This window comes from Lethenteron reissneri, chromosome 29 (assembly GCF_015708825.2).
Source record: "Lethenteron reissneri isolate LAM-NWPU_2019-01 chromosome 29, ASM1570882v1, whole genome shotgun sequence".
In the NCBI taxonomy this organism is placed as follows: domain Eukaryota; kingdom Metazoa; phylum Chordata; class Hyperoartia; order Petromyzontiformes; family Petromyzontidae; genus Lethenteron; species Lethenteron reissneri.
The window spans coordinates 5546450-5562804 of record NC_083807.1 but is presented as its reverse complement, the minus strand read 5'-3'; the positions used below and the strand labels follow the sequence as shown (position 1 = coordinate 5562804).

General features: G+C 48.0%; 1 protein-coding gene across 1 annotated transcript in view; it reads right to left on the bottom strand.

Moving 5' to 3' along the window:
* The window catches only part of LOC133349196 (fibrocystin-L-like), a 146956-nt gene that overhangs the window by 91783 nt on the left and 38818 nt on the right, over positions 1–16355 (bottom strand). The window contains 5 exon segments of the mRNA XM_061562476.1: positions 255–376; positions 3557–3718; positions 13274–13393; positions 15049–15154; positions 15872–15991. Of these exon segments, the coding sequence (XP_061418460.1) occupies positions 255–376; positions 3557–3718; positions 13274–13393; positions 15049–15154; positions 15872–15991 (630 nt within the window).

The following is a 16355-nucleotide window of genomic DNA, read 5'->3' as shown; positions in this document are numbered from 1 at the left end:
CCTCAAATGAGTACTTTGTGCAGTGTGTAAACATCGCCACTGAAGACACAGAGGCGGCTGGACATGGTTGCTGGCCACCCATCCCCTCGTGTGCCACAGTGCCGGCCTTCATAGGTGCTGCTCGCTAACAGCACTTGCCCCAACAGTTTGCTAAGGCTGCACGAGGGATATTTGTATTTTGGTGATGCTGGTACTGGTGGTGCTGGCGGTGCTGGCGGTGCTGGTGGTGTGGCGGTGCTGGAGGCATCGCTCACCGGGGGGCTGAGGCAGGAGATGTGGTTTGGTGTCACGGTGACAACTTCGCAAGGGACGCCTCCCATGTCCACGCGTGCGTCCGTGCAGAAACCGGCGCCCGACACCAACACGCCGGTGCCCCCTTGCAGCCGGCGGCACACCACACACGTTCACACGTTGACACGACGCCCGCGGCAGCCTCGGCGAGCGCACGCCCCTGGCCAGCCCGCTTTGTCTTCCCGATGCGTTGCCGCAACACATCACCGACCCCCAGTTTTCAGCCACCCCCAGCTACGACCAGGCCTACCGCAAACACCTCCTTAACCACTCCCGCATGTGCTACTGTCACCAAAATTACACCACCACTCTCAATAACCCCACTCTTTTTTTCTCAAACCACTGTCATCTTGCGTACAATTTTATAATTGCTGTAAAGTGCCTTCGAATAAGGCGCTTTAGAAATCTCGATAAGACAGCATTGAGGCTGCCTTCGTCCAAGCACTGGTGGTGCTCACCTTCCATTTACAGCCCTGGGCCAGTGGTGGAAACTCCACATTCCTATGGCAGGGAAATAGTTTATCCACAGAACAAGAGCTGCTGACTTGCAATGTGCTAGCAACTTTTGATATTTTTTTACTATTAATACAAATATATTTTTATTTCTGCAGGGATTCTGTTACTCGATATCTACTCATGGATAACTGTTTTCACACGCCGATTTAAGGTGGTTCCTCTGGAAACTTTCATTAAAAACATGTTTTATCAGCGCCACGTGGTGTTATTCGGTGTACAGTGCAGTCTCCATCTCTCACTCACTCTGCCTCTCAGGCCTCTCTATGTGCTAATGAAAAAGGGCCATTGCCCAGCACATCATCACCTCTGATACATGTGTAGTGACATTGAATGAGTCACTGTAGCGCGTGGGGCTGGGATTTTGGTAGACAACGGAATTCGGAGTAGCAGCCCGCTCTACCAGTTGGACACGTGGGCCAAGCCCGGAGCCTTCTGGGGGATCCAGAAGGGGGCGTGGCCAAGGGCGGAGCCTGGCCACGCTGGTGAGAATAAAAGGCGAGCTCCGACTCACAGTCGAGGCGGCTGCCATCGGGAATGGAACTCGTCATGCTGCTGTCATCGTGGTCTTTGCCTCTTCAAGCTGTGGCTCTGGAAGCGTGTTGGCTGTCCCGACCCAGGATGGAGTTATCCCCTATGGCTGTGAGAGCCGGAATAAACAAGAGGGATAATGCCTCCTGCTAGTGTCTCTGAATTAGTACACTACACATGTTTCCCTGCAAAGCCCTTGGTGTTATTGCCACACGTGCTGAGTCAGTTTCATTAATACAAGTAGGAACAACAGGTTCCACACTACCCACCAGGGATTATTTGTCTGTCGTGCACGAATACGCTGTTCAACCAAGTTCCTACCTGCCCACTCCGAAGGAACGTGTTAACCTCAAAGCCACACACACGCACAGACATGCATTATAAAAACTAGAAACTATTTTTATTTTACCAGGTAAGGCCCACTGAGCGACATAGCTCTTTTACAGAAGCGACCTGGCCACAAATGATAGCTCAACGAAGTGGCTTATCATGTGGAAATGTATAGGAGCAGCCAAATAATCACAACTCATGTTTCTAAATGTGGAGGAGAACACCAGAGGACCTGGAGAAAAATCCATGCGACCACGGGGAGAACACACAAACTCCCAATATACAGGCGTCAGGTTCGGGATCGAACCCACGACCTCCTCCATACCAGGAAGGCGGGATAACATCTCGCCACTGTGGCACCTTGACGTGATTGAGTTCAAACCCCAGTCATATCTGCCCATCATCCATCCTGGGTAAATAAAATATGTATCGCTATGTGGAAAGTCAATAGCTGTTGTCCTATGGAAGAGACTGGTCCCTGCCACAGCAATCTAGAATTTTTCCAACGAGTTCAGGACTGCCTGAACAAGGGGGACACATTTGCTCAGCGAAGCGGCGAGAGTTAACAACACCTCTCGTCCTTGGTTTTAGTCGTGTCTAATACTGGGGGTCGTTTGTCAGATTTGGAAGACAAGAAGCTTTAGACAGCCGTGTCAAGCGTACTTATTGGCTCTAGAGGCACTGAGTCTCGGGGCGGCTTTCAGTAGTCTCCTAGAGGATGTTTGCAACATTGCAACTTCCACAAAACTTTGACACACGTCACGTTTACTATATCAGCTTTGTCGTTGTTTTTTTTATTTCGCCTCAGAATTATACACTTCCTTAAATACTATCAACATCTGCCACTGACAGCAGTCTGCAACTTAAATTATGAATGAAAACAACTGCCAACAATTTTGTGGTTTTCTTATTATTTGTTAAACACTGAATAAATGTGACAAAAAAAAACACTGCAATGCCCCACCTGTGCAGCACAGGTTACATTGAGCTCTACGCACACAGTTGCCACGATTGCCTGATACTATGGAGCAACTTGAATAACCACCATCGTTGTGTTAGACTGGAGGCATTCGGGGTACAGAGCGGTTGAAGCAGGTGAATCTGGTGGCGATAGCCGAGGGAGCGTGTGGCAAGTGTGCCATCGAGCAGCACTTCCCAGTCGCCCTGCACAACCCCCGAATATTTTATTATAATAATAATAAACTCGGTTTTCCATTAGAAAAAATGAAATTTACACAAGGCCTCCAAGCGAATTTACACAAAGGTTAAGTTGTGGAGATCTAAGTTTTCTCAGTGGAATATAGAACTTGAGCAGATCGGTGAGATATTTAGGAGCCAACTCATTCGAGGCCTTAAAACGTGAGAAGAATAAAAAATATTAAAGTCGATTCTGTACTTTACAGGAAGCCAGTGCAGGGAGGAGAGAAGAGGAGTGATATGGTAACACGATTTCATCATCATCATCATGATCCATAGGTGTCGCTGTACATTTCTTGATTTGTTTCCACTTTCATCTGTCTTTTGCCAAGATTCTCCAATCATGCAACATCTTTCTATCACCAATCTCTTACGTCATCGTCAAGCCAGACGATTTAGATGTGGTTAACCCCCCCTCCCCCACGCAGTAACAGACTACAACGAGAGCTCCCCGACAGACCTGGTCTTCACCTGAGGACGGCTGCTTGCGTTGTGGCCGAAACGTCGTGAGAATTATTTTATGTTTTATTTTTATTATTTTATTATTTCCCTTCTACGTGACTTTACCGAAAGAACCAAGAAGATACAACGAGAGCTCTTCGGCGCTCGTCCCGGGGCCTAGCGGAGCCCCAGCACGAGGAGCCGCCGGGCTAGATAGAGGACATGCGGCATGCGGCTTCGGCCCTCGTCGTACCGGCGGCGCTGCCACTGGCCGGGTTCACGTGCAGGAGGTCGAGGGCGTAGCTGAACACGTGGGTCCCGCCGGCGTGTCGCGCCAGCCCGCGGCCCGCCACGTACACCACGACGACGTGCCGGCCTGCCGTACCGTTGCCCACCTGGCATTCCAGCGCTGACTCTACACACGCGCGCGCACAAAAGACGCACAAAAGACAAAGGTCCCCCATCGTAGCCTTTAACTGAATGTTGGGGCAAGTGCTGTGGGTGAACGTCGATGAAGGCCGGTGTTGTGGCCTGCACCACGCTCGGCCGCCTGTTGCTTCTCCAGCTCTATCGTGCTTTTTGTACTGTTTGTTGTTGTGATGTTCTTACCCACCCCGACTGGACAACTGTGAAAAAGAGCTTGATATTTCATCAGATTCCTCCGGTATAAATAAATATCCTGATTCTGAAATAAATATTCTGATTCTGCTGATGTTTTCCACACCACATCAAGAACCCATTTGAGGCTGAGTCGACCTAGGGTAGGTTCAGAACCAGTTCAAATATTCGCCACTGTTATCGTTTGTGAATGGGAATCAAACTCGGGTGTGCAGAGCGGTGCGCTAACCACTGCGCCACCCGCTCCCCAACAGAGGCATAAACGGACACACCAGGTTTTGCCTAGAGTTTTGCATCAAACGAGGGCAAATTTATTTCCAGGCAGAGACCGTGCCGATAAACATTGGGTAGTTTGCCAGCATTGGTTCGAGCAAGCCCGACTCTGCTCATAAAAGACGCTGAATGTCAACCCCATTTTAGATAAAACATGCATTTAACTGATGCTGTTGATAAGATGCACTGCCAGAAGGCTGTGCAGCTGATGCGTTGTTTAAAATTAAATTTTATTCTTTATGCAGAGATACGGATAAGAGAAGGAGACGTTAATACTTTTTTCTATGAAAAAAAATTCCAGCAACGCCTCTTCAGGATTACCATGAGTTGGTTTGAGGACAACCTTCAGCTGTGGGTGAACATTAGACTTGAATGATGGAAATGTTGAACGGCTCACATTTCAACGTCACAAGCGATATTTGACGAGACCGCAAACTATCCCAACAGAGAGCTGGGTGCCTCTTCTTGGTTCTTTCGGTAAAGTCACGTAGAACTTCTACGTGACTTTACCGAAAGAACCAAGAAGATGAATCTCTGCAGTCACGAAAGCTTTAAATCGAAATTTAGCTGGGTGCCTGTTTGTGTAGCGGCAGTCCTACTCCGCTCACGAGCATTCTCCCTCTTGAAAAGATGCATCTCATTCCATCGGCCGCAAGATGTCCATTACCTTTACATCTTGCTTCACTCGGCCTTAACGCATCAATACCAAGTTCTAGATTTGAAGCTTTCGTGACTGCAAGGATTCATATTCTTGGGTTTTTTCGGTAAAGTCACGTAGGTAAAAAATTACAACTAAAATTAATAAAAGTAAAATAAAAATCACGACGTTTCGGAGGCAACACAAGCTTCCGGTTCCACCTGAAGACGGAAGCTTGTGTTGCCTCCGAAACGTCGTGATTTTTATTCTACTTTTATTAATTTTAGTTTAAAATTTTTACCTACGTGACTTTACCGAAAAAACCCAAGAATATCAATACCAAGTCTTGTCTTCATTAGAACACTGTCCAGTTGTCCTTCTTGGCACAAGAGCCCTCGCGTTCCACGTTGATACGCGTAAACAATGTTTCTGTTGTGAGTGGACAGTAACGGCAGGGTCGCGATCGAGCGACACTGCTAAGCGTTAACGTCGGTGTCTTTGGGGTCGTCCATAAATGACGTCACGCGATTTTGGATGATTTTTGACCCCCCCCCCCCCACCTCGTCACACGGCGTCACAAAAAGTCAGACCCCCCCTCAAATATGACGTCACAAAGCTCTGCCCCCCCCCCCCCCCCCAAAATTAAAACATGCTTCAAATCGCTTTAAACTATTGTCATTGTAGTGCGTATTCAATGTGGCGCTGCACTCTGATGTTGTATGAGAAAACATTTATTAAAAAGTCGATTTAATTAAGTAGAACGTGTTGTCTATATTTATTTAAAGTTGCGCATTTTGATGTGACGTAACATTTCTCAACCCCCCCCCCCCCTCGTCATACATCGTCACAAATGTCTGAGCACCCCCCGTCCCCCTAGGTGCGTGACGTCATTTATGGACAGCCCCTATTGTACAAGTCAACCGTTTGGCAGGCTGAGGGCCACAGGGCCTCTGCAGCGTAGGGCTGGATGCCGTGCGTGCGTGCGTGCGTGCGTGCGTGCGTGCGTGCGTGCGTGCGTGCGTGCGTGCGTGCGTGCGTGCGTGCGTGCGTGCGTGCGTGCGTGCGTGCGTGCGTGCGTGCGTGCGTGCGTGCGTGCGTGCGTGCGTGCGCGCGCCACCACTCCTGGGCCCCAATACCCTCCCCTCCTATGGCGGAGCCAGGATTTTAAGGAAGGGGGGGGCAACCCCTCCAACAATGAAAAATGATAGAGGAGTTGTTAGTAAGTAAGGAGTTGTTAGTAAGTAAGGAGTTGTTAGTAAGTGAGGAGTTGTTAGTAAGTGAGGAGTTGTTAGTAAGTGAGGAGTTGTTAGTAAGTGAGGAGTTGTTAGTAAGTAAGGAGTTGTTAGTGAGTAAGGAGTTGTTAGTAAGTAAGGAGTTGTTAGTAAGTAAGGAGTTGTTAGTAAGTAAGGAGTTGCTAGTAAGTAAGGAGTTGCTAGTGAGTAAGGAGTTGTTAGTGAGTAATGAGTTGTTAGTGAGTAAGGAGTTGTTAGTGAGTAAGGAGTTGTTAGTGAGTAAGGAGTTGTTAGTAAGTGAGGAGTTGTTAGTAAGTGAGGAGTTGCTAGTGAGTAAGGAGTTGTTAGTGAGTAATGAGTTGTTAGTGAGTAAGGAGTTGTTAGTGAGTAAGGAGTTGTTAGTGAGTAAGGAGTTGTTAGTAAGTGAGGAGTTGTTAGTAAGTGAGGAGTTGTTAGTAAGTGAGGAGTTGTTAGTAAGTAAGGAGTTGTTAGTAAGTAAGGAGTTGTTAGTAAGTGAGGAGTTGTTAGTAAGTGAGGAGTTGTTAGTAAGTGAGGAGTTGTTAGTAAGTAAGGAGTTGTTAGTAAGTGAGGAGTTGTTAGTGAGTAAGGAGTTGTTAGTAAGTAAGGAGTTGTTAGTGAGTAAGGAGTTGTTAGTAAGTAAGGAGTTGTTAGTAAGTAAGGAGTTGTTAGTAAGTAAGGAGTTGCTAGTAAGTAAGGAGTTGCTAGTAAGTAAGGAGTTGTTAGTGAGTAAGGAGTTGTTAGTGAGTAATGAGTTGTTAGTGAGTAAGGAGTTGTTAGTGAGTAAGGAGTTGTTAGTGAGTAAGGAGTTGTTAGTGAGTAAGGAGTTGTTAGTGAGTAAGGAGTTGTTAGTGAGTGAGGAGTTGTTAGTGAGTAAGGAGTTGTTAGTGAGTAAGGAGTTGTAGTGAGTGAGGAGTTGTTAGTGAGTAAGGAGTTGTTAGTGAGTAATGAGTTGTTAGTGAGTAAGGAGTTGTTAGTGAGTGAGGAGTTGTTAGTGAGTAAGGAGTTGTTAGTGAGTAAGGAGTTGTTAGTGAGTAAGGAGTTGTTAGTGAGTGAGGAGTTGTTAGTGAGTAAGGAGTTGTTAGTGAGTAAGGAGTTGTTAGTGAGTGAGGAGTTGTTAGTGAGTAAGGAGTTGTTAGTGAGTGAGGAGTTGTTAGTGAGTAAGGAGTTGTTAGTGAGTAATGAGTTGTTAGTGAGTAAGGAGTTGTTAGTGAGTAAGGAGTTGTTAGTGAGTAAGGAGTTGTTAGTGAGTAATGAGTTGTTAGTGAGTAAGGAGTTGTTAGTAAGTAAGGAGTTGTTAGTGAGTAATGAGTTGTTAGTGAGTAAGGAGTTGTTAGTAAGTAAGGAGTTGTTAGTGAGTAAGGAGTTGTTAGTGAGTAAGGAGTTGTTAGTGAGTAAGGAGTTGTTAGTGAGTAATGAGTTGTTAGTAAGTAAGGAGTTGTTAGTAAGTAAGGAGTTGTTAGTGAGTAATGAGTTGTTAGTGAGTGAGGAGTTGTTAGTGAGTAAGGAGTTGTTAGTGAGTAAGGAGTTGTTAGTGAGTAAGGAGTTGTTAGTAAGTAAGGAGTTGTTAGTAAGTAAGGAGTTGTTAGTGAGTAATGAGTTGTTAGTGAGTAAGGAGTTGTTAGTGAGTGAGGAGTTGTTAGTAAGTAAGGAGTTGTTAGTGAGTAAGGAGTTGTTAGTGAGTAAGGAGTTGTTAGTAAGTAAGGAGTTGTTAGTAAGTAAGGAGTTGTTAGTGAGTAAGGAGTTGTTAGTAAGTAAGGAGTTGTTAGTGAGTAAGGAGTTGTTAGTAAGTAAGGAGTTGTTAGTGAGTAAGGAGTTGTTAGTAAGTAAGGAGTTGTTAGTGAGTAAGGAGTTGTTAGTGAGTAAGGAGTTGTTAGTGAGTAAGGAGTTGTTAGTAAGTAAGGAGTTGTTAGTGAGTAAGGAGTTGTTAGTGAGTAATGAGTTGTTAGTGAGTAAGGAGTTGTTAGTGAGTAATGAGTTGTTAGTGAGTAAGCAGTTGTTAGTGAGTAAGGAGTTGTTAGTAAGTAAGGAGTTGTTAGTGAGTAAGGAGTTGTTAGTGAGTAAGGAGTTGTTAGTAAGTAATGAGTTGTTAGTAAGTAAGGAGTTGTTAGTGAGTAAGGAGTTGTTAGTGAGTAATGAGTTGTTAGTAAGTAAGGAGTTGTTAGTGAGTAAGGAGTTGTTAGTGAGTAAGGAGTTGTTAGTAAGTAAGGAGTTGTTAGTAAGTAAGGAGTTGTTAGTGAGTGAGGAGTTGTTAGTAAGTAAGGAGTTGTTAGTGAGTAAGGAGTTGTTAGTGAGTAAGGAGTTGTCAGTAAGTAAGGAGTTGTTAGTGAGTAAGGAGTTATTAGTAAGTAAGGAGTTTTTAGTGAGTAAGGAGTTGTTAGTGAGTGAGGAGTTGTTAGTAAGTAAGGAGTTGTTAGTGAGTAAGGAGTTGTTAGTGAGTAAGGAGTTGTTAGTGAGTAAGGAGTTGTTAGTGAGTAAGGAGTTGTTAGTAAGTAAGGAGTTGTTAGTGAGTAAGGAGTTGTTAGTAAGTAAGGAGTTGTTAGTGAGTAAGGAGTTGTTAGTGAGTAAGGAGTTGTTAGTGAGTAATGAGTTGTTAGTGAGTAATGAGTTGTTAGTGAGTAAGGAGTTGTTAGTAAGTAAGGAGTTGCTAGTAAGTAAGGAGTTGTTAGTAAGTAAGGAGTTGCTAGTAAGTAAGGAGTTGCTAGTAAGTAAGGAGTTGTTAGTGAGTAAGGAGTTGTTAGTGAGTAAGGAGTTGTTAGTGAGTAAGGAGTTGTTAGTAAGTAAGGAGTTGTTAGTAAGTGAGGAGTTGTTAGTAAGTAAGGAGTTGTTAGTAAGTGAGGAGTTGTTAGTAAGTAAGGAGTTGTTAGTAAGTGAGGAGTTGTTAGTAAGTGAGGAGTTGTTAGTGAGTAAGGAGTTGTTAGTGAGTAAGGAGTTGTTAGTGAGTAAGGAGTTGTTAGTAAGTAAGGAGTTGTTAGTGAGTAAGGAGTTGTTAGTGAGTAATGAGTTGTTAGTGAGTAAGGAGTTGTTAGTAAGTAAGGAGTTGTTAGTGAGTAAGGAGTTGTTAGTAAGTAAGGAGTTGTTAGTGAGTAAGGAGTTGTTAGTGAGTAATGAGTTGTTAGTGAGTAAGGAGTTGTTAGTAAGTAAGGAGTTGTTAGTGAGTAAGGAGTTGTTAGTGAGTAATTAGTTGTTAGTAAGTAAGGAGTTGTTAGTGAGTAAGGAGTTGTTAGTGAGTAAGGAGTTGTTAGTAAGTAAGGAGTTGTTAGTGAGTAAGGAGTTGTTAGTAAGTGAGGAGTTGTTAGTAAGTAAGGAGTTGTTAGTAAGTGAGGAGTTGTTAGTAAGTGAGGAGTTGTTAGTAAGTGAGGAGTTGTTAGTAAGTAAGGAGTTGTTAGTAAGTAAGGACTTGTCCATTGCTTTTTATTCGACGCGTGTGCGGCGATGGCGCAGCCATCGATCGAGGGTCGAATTCGAACCGCGTTGTGTGATCGGCATCGCGCTCGCTGAAGGTGTTGATGCCTTCAGGGAAGTCGTGTGCTGTATACGCAACTGCGCACAATTCTGAGTCACTTATAACTGCTTTTCCGTTACTTATTGCCAATTATGAACTCATGTCATCTCATGGAGTCCCTGGCACGTAATAATATGCTACACAGTGGCAGTGGGGGTCGAAAAATGCCGGTTTATTACTAATAAACCCCAATGATCCGATCGAAATTAGGGGAAGCATTACAGCTCGTTTGTTTTTGATAGTAAATGCGACACCTAACATTTTGTGAAGGGCACACAGTAATTCAATTGTTTTTTACTGCCCTGGAAAATCAAGCCGAATGTTTTTTTTCCGCAGCCAGCAGCAAGTGGCCCCGGTCTGAAGGGGCGTCTCACCCCACCCCGTGGAGGGCCCACTGGCCGTGAAGGGGTTTATCACTCGCAAGGCGTTCTTGCTCAACGGCGTCACGCTGCGAGATCTATTATATCGGTGTCACGCAACCACCGACGACGCCCTTTACCCGTCAGATTGGGTCCGATTGGATCCGATCGGCGCAAGAATCGGCCGTGAGGTTTTCTGGGGTGTTCTTTGGTTACACGGTTGCTGGTCGCAGGCCCACAAAATATCGAGCGGCCAGCAACAAACGGCACTCCACAAGTTGTGACAAATAATGGTTCACACGATTCATTAATTGAGCAAGGTTATTATTGTTGTGATAGGAGCTTGGGAAAAGAGATGGTGGGAGGCAATTCCAGAGTGGAGCAGTGCGAGGGTAGAAGCAGCAGCAGCAGCAGCAAAAGAAGTGTTGTGACCCGCGGTGTGGTGAGCGAGTGAGTGACAGGACCTGTGTGGGAGTGAGTGGGTGAGTGGGTGGGTCAGTGGGTGAGTAAGTGGGTGAGTGTGTGTATAGGTGAGTGTGTGAGTGAGTGAGTGTGTTGTTGTGACCTGCGGTGTGGTGAGCGAGTGAGTGACAGGACCTGTGTGGGAGTGAGTGGGTGAGTGGGTGGGTCAGTGGGTGAGTAAGTGGGTGAGTGTGTGTATAGGTGAGTGTGTGAGTGAGTGAGTGTGTTGTTGTGACCTGCGGTGTGGTGAGCGAGTGAGTGACAGGACCTGTGTGGGAGTGAGTGGGTGGGTGGATGAGTGAGTAGGGTGAGTGAGTGAGTGGGTGAGTGTGTGAGTGAGTGTGTGAGTGTGTGTATCGGTGAGTTTGTGAGTGAGTGCGTTGTCGTGACCTGCGGTGTGGTGAATGCAGCGTGGTGGATGAGACCGAGTCCTCAGCACGAGTGAAGCTCAGGGGAACGCAACCAATGGATGTGTCTTGAACTTCTTTCGCACCACACGTAGCCAACCGTGATAATTGGAGGCACGTGGGAAGGACAAGGAACTAAACAAAAAAATAATTTCTAAAGAAACTAGTTTATCAATCTTGATTGAAAAGTGCGCAGCTCCAATGGCTTTTTAATATCGGAAGGAAGAGCATTCCAGAAGCGCATATGAGAGGCGCGCGATGCAATGACCATCTTTGTTCGATGGCCAGTCAAAGCCCACTGCGAGAATGAGTATTTTGCACGTGGTGATCAGACGACGACCACGGCAGTAGTAGCGATAGAAGAGCTATGAGGAGGTACGCCTCTCAGCGCAATCACGCTCGGCGTGGGCCTCACTCCACAAGCGCTCTGGGGTTCTCTCTGCCACCGCTCCCTCCTCCCTCTCCGCCCTGCCTGGTCCTGGCCGAGCCGGGCCTCTACACCCCCCCCCCCCCCCCACAGTAGTCGCACCCCCGGCCGTGCCGTCGCGGGACGGCTGACGAGCCCGCTCCGTGGTCGTGGCGATGCCTGTAGGTTTCCTCTTCTTGCCCATGTTATATTTTTAGACTCTATCCATTGTTTTGCCCATTTCCCCGTTTTTCCAGGCACGGGTTTGAGTGACTCTCCCGGGACAATATCTGTCCCCTCTTGCTTTTCCACGGTCCGAATGTTTTCATTACGATTTGGGCGTTGCCTTCAAAGTCACAATCACGTTCAAAATATATTGTTTTCAGGGTTCGGTTTTCTGCTGATGGTTATGTAACAGAAGCGATAAGCACAAGGCATGCCTTGTTTAGTTTCTGTTTGCACATATTCACTTTAAGATGTTTTCTTGTTCATGTTTTTGTTTTTTGTTTGTTGCGGTTGCACCCGATTCAAGAGCCGAATGGCTCACAGGGCTATACCTAATAAATGAACTTTGAACATTGAACTTTGAAGTTAATCTGGCTCTCTGCGACTAAAACTTTCACAAGCCGCCAGCCGCACCACGGCATTCTGCGCGTGCAGAATTTCAGCAGCATTGATTGAGTACAAGCAAACTCTGGACAGGTTTCGACATTCGGTGCTTCAAAGTTATATCAAACCAATATTTGCTGAAGAAACTCACGCCCAAAACGCCGTGCGCCATGGCATGAGAAAAGTGGAAAAAATACACTATTATTTTCTGTGGAGATAAAAATATGGAAAGGAGGCGTGTATTGATTTTGTGGCGTGTACACTGCACAATGCCGATGGTTACGCATTGCGGCGGACCTCAGGGGAATCCAGTCCTCCTCGACACGGCCGCAGAGCGAGGCATTTGTGCACCCTCAAACTAAATTGAAACTGAGCTATTTTTCATTTTACCAGGGTAAGGCCCCACTGAGCTATGTAGCTCTTCTTGAGAAGCGACCTGGCCACAAATGATAGCTCATCAAAGTGTCCTATCATACGAAAATGTATCGCAGCCAAATATTCTAATATTCTAAATGTCAGGTTCGGGATCAAACCCACGAGCTCCTGCATACAAAGCGAGGGAGATAACATCTCGCCACCGCGGCGCCCTTCCACTCCACTCACAACAGCACCGCTGTGCAACCGTCACATATTCACTTTAAGATGTTTTTTTGTTCATGTTTTTGTTTTTTGTTTGTTGCAGTTGCACCCGATTCAAGAGCCGAATGGCTCACAGGGCTACACCTAATAAATGAACTTGAAACTTGAACTTGAACTTGAACTGGACGGTGCCACGCTCCGGCAGCGAGAGGCCTCCAACCCCTGTGCGGTGCGATGACGGAGCGCCGCACTGCTCTCTGGATGATGCTCTGCGGCCTGCTCCTCACGTGACCTCGCCCGACTGCGTCGGCTGCCGGTACTGCGCTGCGCGCACGACGTCAGGGCCTGTGTTGTTGCGCTGAGGCCTTCTATTGGCTGAGCCGAAGCTGCGTCACTCGGTCGTGGAACGTGACATTTTCTATAATGGGTCACGCTTTGTTTCCAGCTCTTTGAAGCGCCTTGAAATTGTATGAAAGAGGCTATATAAGCCGTAATTAGTATTATTGTTTGGGTGATGTCCACACTTGTGAGGACTACATAGTTATTCCTCGTGAAGCCATGCTTTATTTCACCTGAGCCAGGGCTATGTGCCAGCTTCAAATCTAGAATTATGTGCAAGGTATTGACGATGACGACAGTGATGATGATAATTACAATCATGTCGAAGATGATGATGACGGGGATGACAAAGATAACGATTATTATGATGATGATAACAGCGATAACAAAGATGATGACAATGATATTGATGATGATGATGATCATGATGACGACGATTCTCTGGTGCGTTTGACCCAATCGGTGCTCCCCACTGCGCGACGATGGCGGTGCGAGGTGCAGGCGGCCGTGCAAGAGTCCTCGATACCGTTGAGGGAGAGGATGAGGCAGGAGCTGCCCCCGATCGACACCATGGAGCGGTCAGCATCCGTGTCGGCGGAGAAGCCCGAGCCCCAGACGGTCACCACCGTGCCGGCCTCGTGGGAGCCTGCCGGGACGGAGGGTAGCCCGTCATACAAGGGCACGCGCTGGCGTCACTAGCTCGTGTTCACGAGCGTCGCAGATCGTTCACTCACTCTCTTAGCTCACGTGTGCCGCATGCAGCCTGTACGCCAGGTTGTAAACAAGCACTAGTGCACTTGGCCAGATGTGGACCGGGCATTCACATCTCGTGTCATAATAATGTTTAAAATGTATCTGCAGCAGCATCGTTCATTCATGTAAATTGCATTTCTCACAGTCGCCAAGGACCCAACAGACCAAGCTGGCAGCCAGGTGATGAACTGGCGCTACCAACAATTGTGGAAGCTCTGCAGTCCTCTATATATGAAACTTTTTTCAAACAATTCATGAACGTTTATACAAACTCATGGGTTCAGTTACGTCTGCCTGGCCTAAGTGACACTGTGCCGAGACCACATGAAATGCAAGGGGAAGTTTGCAAGTCCAAGTCCTGCTCACACGTCAACTCGCTTACTATCAAATACAACGAGCATGGCCTGGGAGTGGAAGATGGCAGCCTTCACACGGCCCACTCTGTTAAGTGAGAAATCACGATGAATGCCGTCAATGCGGCAACCGAACATCGATCATCGATCACCTGCTCTCAAGAGCAACAACACAAGCCATGCCACTGACCCCGTTGACATTGCCGCCTGCCTCCAAGCACCCAGTGTCACCTCCCCCACCCCCCACCCCTCCACACTAGGGCAAGGAGGTGCGGTGACTCCACCGGAGGGAATGGGCATCTACCCCGTGTGAGACAAATCCGAAGGGATGAAGGCCTCGGTTAACCTCCCAGTTGGGATCTTTTCTTACAGCCTTCCAATTAGGAAGCTGTGACCACATGGGTGGCATTTCAGTTTACAATAACAGAAACAAAATTAGCACATTTTCAAGGTGACCCATAATTGTTTCCCGTCAGGGGGTGGAGGGTTAATGACGAGAATTTTTGGTGTAAAACCACCACGTGGCCAAACCAAGAGACAGATTCGGGTCATTCTATCGGCTATCAACACCCACGCTCCAAGTGAAATCGTCAGGGTGTTTTACTTTGCGTGACCAATGCGAGAGGCTTGAGTTGACTTCCCACCCGCAGCGTTCCCCCAGTCACGGTCAGGTAATGATGCGGCCGGCTCCTTTCTCTTGACGCCATCCCCCCCACGGTTATTCAGATTCCAACGCATTTTAATTCTCACATTGCTACGGCACGCCCAAGTTCACTCCTCTTACAGAGAGAGGCCGGTAAACATTTGGCGTTTGCGCTCATAAATCCACAGTCTCCGTATTTAACTCGGCAGGAGCCCTCTGGAAAAAAGAAATCGCGTATAAAAAATAACAATAATTTGCACCATGCAAGAACGTTGAATCACATTGCCTCCAACCGGACGCAGCACCGACTCGGGCAGACAATGAGACGAAATGCTCCGCGTGCCACTCACTCTCTCGCTCATCGCCATTGCTAATTTGATGCAATTGCTTCTATGGCTGGCAAGACGCCAGATCTCATCCACAGGTGAATGCCGTAGGACCCGGCATGGCACGAGACCCCGGCGTGGCACGAGACCCCGGCATGGCACGAGACCCCGGCGTGGCACGAGACCCCGGCGTGGCGGCAGATGCGGCCTGACCAAACTTGCTCACCCGCGTCCGGCTGGACGGCCGTGACGACCGGCGTGAGATCGGCCCTCCACGCGTAGCCGCAGTCGCCCACGCACTTGGAGGGGACGTTGTTCACGAAGACCTCCACCTGCAAGCAAAGCGGCACGGGCAAAGAAGTTCAGCATACTTACATACATACCTGCGGAGTGCTGTGGATGGAGCACAGGCTGTGAGTGGTGAGTGAGTGGTAAGTTTACTTGTAGTGAGCTGTGGATGGAGCACAGGCTGTGAGTGGTGAGCGAGTGGTAAGTTTACTTGTAGTGAGCTGTGGATGGAGCACAGGCTGTGAGTGAATCGTAAGTAAGTGGTAAGTGGTGAGTGGTGGAGTGAGTGGTGAGTGTACCTGTGGAGTGCTGTAGATGGTGCATAGACTGTGAGCGGTGAGTGAGTAGTGAGTATTGAGTGGTGAGTGAGTGGTGAGTAGTAAGTGGCGAGTAGTGAGTGGTGAGTGAGTGGTGAGTGGTGAGTAGTGAGTAGTGAGTGAGTGGTGAGTGAGTGGTGAGTGAACGGTGAGTAGTGAGTGGTGAGTGTACCTGTGGGGTGTTGTAGATGGTGCATAGGCTGTGAGTGGTGAGTGGTGAGTGAGTGGTGAGTGAGTGGTGAGTGAACCTGTGGGGTGCTGTGGATGGTGCGCAGGCTGTGAGTGGTAAGTAGTGGTGAGTGAGTGGTGAGTAGTGAGTGGTGAGTAGTGGTGAGTGAATGGTGAGTAGTGAGTGGTGAGTGAGTGGTGAGTGAGTGGTGAGTAGTGAGTGGTGAGTGAGTGGTGAGTGAGTGGTGAGTAGTGGTGAGTGAGTGGTGAGTGTACCTGTGGGGTGCTGTGGATTGTTCGCAGGCTGTCCCCCTGGATGCGCTGCAGGAGTCCCCCGCGCTGCACCGTGGTCACGCTGACGCTGGCGTTGATGCCCCTCAGACCCGCACCGTCCACCTGCACAGAGTGCGCATGGCACCCACCACTCACCCACCGCTCACCCACCTCTCACTCACCGCTCACTCACCGCTCACCCACCAAACATCCACCAGGCACCCACCGCTCACCCACCGCTCACCCACCTCTCACTCACGGCTCACCCACCAAACATCCACCAGGCACCCACCGCTCACCCGCCACTCACCCACTGCTCATCCACTACTTACCCACCAAACATCCACCGCTCACCCACCTCTCACTCACCGCTCACCCACCTCTCACTCACCGCTCACCCACCGCTCACCCACCGCTCACCCACCGCTCATCCATCAAACATCCACCGTGCGCCCACCGCTCACCCACCGCTCACCCGCCAAACATC